Here is a 5,416-nt window from a genome sequence, read left to right as displayed (position 1 = left end):
CAGGACGTCGAGATTGGTACCGCCGTTGTGCTCGGTGTGTCCCGTACCAGTACGATACGTCTTGGAGGCGGACGGCCGGGCGTCCTGAAAGCCGTGCGCCTTCTTCAGCTGCTTGGCCGACTCGAGGACTAGGTCGATGCGGTCGGCGCCCTCGTAATTCACGCAGCCGCGACAAACCGGCTCCGAGAAGTCCATTATCATCGCCCAAGGCATCCTGGGCAGGTCGCACAGATAACACTGCGTCCGTTTGCCCATCATCTTGTCGGTGAAAAACGTAGTGTCGGCGCCGAGGGTCTCCCGCTGTTTTGGTAATGGTAATGGCGATCTGGTAACCTGGAGGGGGGGGGGGAGTGAACGTTAATCGTCCACCGTGTCGCTCTCGGTCAATTATCACTTCACATTCACTGTTTGTCTCGCGTGCACGTATTATCTCCCGAGGGGCTCCTCTTATCTCGTTTAGCCGCGAGCTGTATCGGAGTTATCCCCGCGTTTAGTCGTCCGCTTTGTCTACCACCTCTCTTTCTCTCCGTTATATGCCTGTGAGCACGCACACACACACACACGCGTATACACATGCACTCTTATATATCTTACGCATACGTTCTTACGCATACACGCGTCTATTTTCTTTATTCGGTTTTAGTATCGTATACTTTTTTTCACATTATTTTATTCTGTATCACTTTATTTCATGTACTATTTGAGAAATACGGTCAATTCTCTCTTCCTTTGTTAATTAGTCTTTGTGCTCGAGGAGACTTGTCCCATAATAAACGACGCTTTCTCTCTCTCTCTCTCTCTTTCTCTTTTCTCGAGTCACTCCGCTCCACGAAAGGAGAATAGATTCCGACCGCGCGCACTACTCGTCCGAGAAATAACAACCGGCGCTCGAAATAACGACAAAGACAACGATAACGTCAACCTGCACCTCCCGTCTCGCGCGCACTCCGTCGTCTCCGTCGGCGCGGCTCGCGAGCACATGAGCCGCGAGAGGACGAACGCGGAACGCGTAGCGCGACGCCTGACGACGCCCGACTCGACCGCACCGCTACGCCTACGCGACGGACAGCCCGGACAGACCGGAGCGGAGCGGAGCGAACGACCCAAGTCCGCGATGGCGCCGTCAACGATGGCGATGGCGGGAATCCGCGGCGTCACTTCACTCCCCAGGGAAAAACTCGCGTCTCGCGCGCGGCCCTCGAAGGAGACGCTTCGAGACGCCCGCGTTACGACCGATATCTACGCTCTAATATATCCTCGCACTGTCTCGCACTGTCTCGCACCGGAAAAAGAGTAGCGGCGAAGCACCGCGAACCAGCGAACGCGAGGCACACGCGATCACGGCAACCGTTGTCGCGCCGTTATTTATTACAATCGCTCTCCGATTCTCTCTTCTTCCTTGGCAAACACCGACACACGAGATACGATTTACAAACGCGCGAAATTAAACACGGATCTCTCGACGCGACAAGGACGAGACGTGTCTGGCTGCCGTACGAAGAGACGAACGCTCGAGAATGCGGCGGTTACTCTGGCCCTCTGGGTACCTCCGTCGGAGTTCCCACCTCTCATTGTCAGCCTTAGCCCCGTCTCTCTCGAACCCATCGGCCACCTTTCTCTCGCTCCTTCACCACCGTCGCATTCGCCATTTGCTTTCGGCCGTTCGGCGTCGCTCCAGTCGCTCGCTCACGCGATCCCCTCTAACCCCTCACGGCTCGCCGTTGAATCCCCGTCCCGTATGCAGTCTGCTAGCTCTCACTCTCTCTCACTCTCTCTCTCCCTCTCTCATTCTCTCGTTTCCTCTCGCGCCCAGTCCTCCCGCCCCTCGCACGAGAGCCATTGCCAAGCTACCTCCCCTCCGTCCCGTGACATCCTCGTCTCTAAAAAAACAGCTACGACGCGACGACGACGACGACGACGACGCGCTCCGCCAATCGGACGTTGTGGCGTCATGGTGGATGACGTCATAATCGCGAGGTTGCGCATGCGCGCCGTGGAGTGCCCTAGGGGGACACGTAGGCAGCGACCGGGATCCGGTGGAGCACGGCAACGGGCAGGGACGCGCGGGGAGGGTTCGGAACGTCGAGGATCGAGGGGGGGTTGGGAGGCTGCATGCTGTGTGCACGCGCGCGCGCGCGCGCGCGCACGCTCTCGCATCAACCCGGCGCGGCGCCCACTCTTCGCAATGAACAAGCCGGTTTTACACAGCCGTGAAAACGCTCTCATCTCTCGGAGACACGAAGACCAAACAGTACTCCTTACTGTATCGGCGATTATTCTTATCGAAGTATCTCAACTATGGTGAGAAAAATGGGGACTGGTATATCAGGACTGACGTGACGTTGTGTATACGAAGATCTCACGATTATTTATAATAAAATGCATCGAGTCACGTAGAGAGACGGCGGTCGCGGTTATCGCGCCGCCGCGCCGGTGTTTTTCAATCATTTTAAGCAACTGGCGAATATCGCTGACACGATACGAGATACGCCGGCCGTGTGTATGGATCAATAAACGTTGATGCCGAATTTTGAAGGTACCGGGGATACGTGCTTGTGTTAGAATGCTTCGGAGGCATCTCGAGTATTTCGGCGTCTTCATAGGCGGCATCACCGGATTGTCATAAAATTCTATCAAAATTTGTGTTATATATCTACAGTTATTCTATTAAATTCATCAAGATAATTGTTTTTAATTCAATTAGCAAGATGGACAAGTTTACTGCTATTTCCATCTCCGTTAGAGTACGTAGATCTAAAGCAGTAAAGATCGATTCTGTATCTTGAAACGAGGTGAAAATTACGAAAGTGAGCAAATTTACTAGGTGTTGACCAATGAAATTATCAGTATTCTAGTAAAATTCGCTCACTTTTGTAATTTTCACTTCGTTTCAAGATACAGAATCGATCCCCTGATTGGCTCATCGGCTTCAGTTCACGTCTTGAGGTTATTGTTACAGAAATTTTATCTGCGGCAACCCCTACTCTCTTGTGTTCTTACTCTTTTACTCTTTTGTTTATCCAATAAGTAAATTACCACAGAGTTTATCTATAAAGATGGAACAACTGGCCCTTAGACTTTCTTTTAACTATACATGTTATGAAGTATTTACTTTGATTTGTAATTATTTGTAGTTATTTTTTTAATTCTAAAATTATTGTAATTTGTAGTTTCATTCGTAGGACTTAAATTTAGAAAAGTCAGCTGTTTGCGAACTTTTGCAAACTCGTATTACCCCGGATTTATGATAGATTTTTAAATAGATAGATCTTTTAAGTCATAAGGAATGGACGAATCATAATCACTTATTCTCCTCGCATTCGACTGTAGTTGGTCAATTTTTTACGGCTTAAGGCTTAAAACACCTTTTGTAGATCCGGACTTAACACGAAAGACCGGTAAGTAATTTGTATTTCTCGCTCGCGACTCTACCACTGTCCCCTCTAATCTCTGTGGCATAAACAATGATCATTATTATCGTCGTAGCCGCTGAGTCGGCACGAATGGCGCGTTACTTTATCGCTTTTCTTAGCGATAACACGGTCGGCGATAATGGTCGATAGGGAGTGCCGAGGTGTAGGTGCATTATCGCCAGTGTTATCGAGACGAAACGACATATGCGCTATGCGTCATCCTTTCAGGTTCGAATAACTCACAATCAGCTTGAGAATTGCTGCACACGTACACATTTTTAACATCTAAAAAATTAAATAAGCGCCACAATTCAAGCTGTAATTCGATATTAATTACAATATATCAAGTTAATAATTAATTTACATCGATAATCAATTTATATTAAGTAAGAGACGACAAAATCTAATCAGAAAGTCAAATTCACGTTGAAATTCGATAAATTTTAACTATATCATCACTTTCGTCGAATGTTTTCATCGTCAACGAGATATCTCGTCAGTCTGATAACGATTTATATAAGTCGTTACGAGGATTTCGTAATCATTGTTTTTTTTTATTTGCTGTTACGCTAAGAATCGCGAAAAATTACACTAAAATAAGCCATCCTCGGGGTCAAGTGAATGATGTGAAATTTGTGTTTATATCTCGGTTATTTACATAACACCGTCGATAAGATGCGTGCTAGTTTACATCATATCTCGAATTATTACACGCTCATTAATGACGCTCGCGCAACAATGTTCGCTAACGAGACGAGACGATTGAGGCAGTCAAGACGTCGATTATGTTGATCACAGCACGTCGGCGATCCGTCAGCGTGCAAAGAAAAAAAAGAAGGGAAGAGAAAGAACCGAGTATAGCACTGACGTCATAGGCAATTTGGTGAACGTCGACTATCACAGCTGCTGCGTGCTTTCCCTATCTTTCTCTCTCTCTCTCTCTCTCTCTCTCTCTCTCACCCTCTGTCTCTCTCTGTGGCTCTACCATATCGAAACTAGTAGCTTCTGTATTTGAACCCATTACTTTCAATAGATAATTACACACTCATTAATATTATTTACATTCGGAAAGTTGCATGTTTCTATCTTGTTATCACTTTATTTTTATTATTTTTTTCTTGTTATATTTTATGAAGCTCTTTCAGTACTAACTTTGGTTATATTCATTTTCCTGCTTTCTAATTTTTATAATTTTATGTAACTGTATGTATTTAACGCTCTAGAGGAGAATGTTCCTCTCTCTCTCTCTCTCTCTCTCTCTCTCTCTCTCTCTCTCTCTCTCTCTCTCTCTCTCGTCAAAACGAGAACCATCCGCCACGCGACTGACATCAATCTGACATAGTGCACGAGATCGTAACGTGAACCCTCCTCTCGAAAGAGCGAGAGACGATTTAGCCTCGACCATGGCGAGGGCAAGGAGTGGTATAATTAGACGAGTCGGCTTATCAGTGTCCATTCGTCGCCATCTCCGCTCGAGTCCGAGTAAACAAACGTTTCTTGCCTTGTCTGGTTATAAATATGTATCTCCCTCTCGAAAGCGTGTATTTAGATTAAATCGAGGAAATAGTAAAGAAAAACTGCGATCTTCTGCGAAATGTAGTGTCTAACAGATAATCGATAACGATATGCGTTACGTAACATAAGTAAATATAATAGAAGATAACGCGTATAAATTACATAAAATAGACAGATAATAAATTCTTACTTATTAAAAAAAAATGAATAATGTTATAGATAAAGTATTTTTTAAGACTGCGATATGAAAAGACAAAAAATAAGGAATCAAGATCTAATATCTACCTAAGCGATGTAATAAATCAGTGTGATTTGTCTGGATCTTCTTATATGTCTGAATATCCTTAATGATATCCGCGCGGTCACCGTTATCATCGACTCGTACTTATAATCAGATCTCATCTTTCTCTCAAGAGACCAAAGACATAGAAAATGGACTGCGCGATCCGTGTGTGAAAATGGTCGATAGGGATGAGAGAGAGAGAGAG

The 5,416-nt window shown here is 45.9% G+C and overlaps 1 protein-coding gene across 1 annotated transcript in view; it reads right to left on the bottom strand.

Moving 5' to 3' along the window:
- Pits (Protein interacting with Ttk69 and Sin3A) overlaps positions 1 to 1,530 on the bottom strand; it is a 23,520-nt gene extending 21,990 nt beyond the window's left edge. The window contains exon 1 of the mRNA XM_018513727.1: positions 7 to 1,530. Within this exon, the coding sequence (XP_018369229.1) occupies positions 7 to 258 (252 nt within the window). The 5' untranslated portion in view covers positions 259 to 1,530. The remainder of the gene's footprint in view (positions 1 to 6) is intronic.
- Positions 1,531 to 5,416: the final 3,886 nt, after the last annotated feature.

Source organism: Trachymyrmex cornetzi, unplaced genomic scaffold, assembly GCF_001594075.2.
Source record: "Trachymyrmex cornetzi isolate Tcor2-1 unplaced genomic scaffold, Tcor1.1 scaffold117, whole genome shotgun sequence".
Classification (NCBI taxonomy): Eukaryota; Metazoa; Arthropoda; class Insecta; order Hymenoptera; family Formicidae; genus Trachymyrmex; species Trachymyrmex cornetzi.
This window is presented reverse-complemented; position numbering and strand designations above follow the sequence as displayed.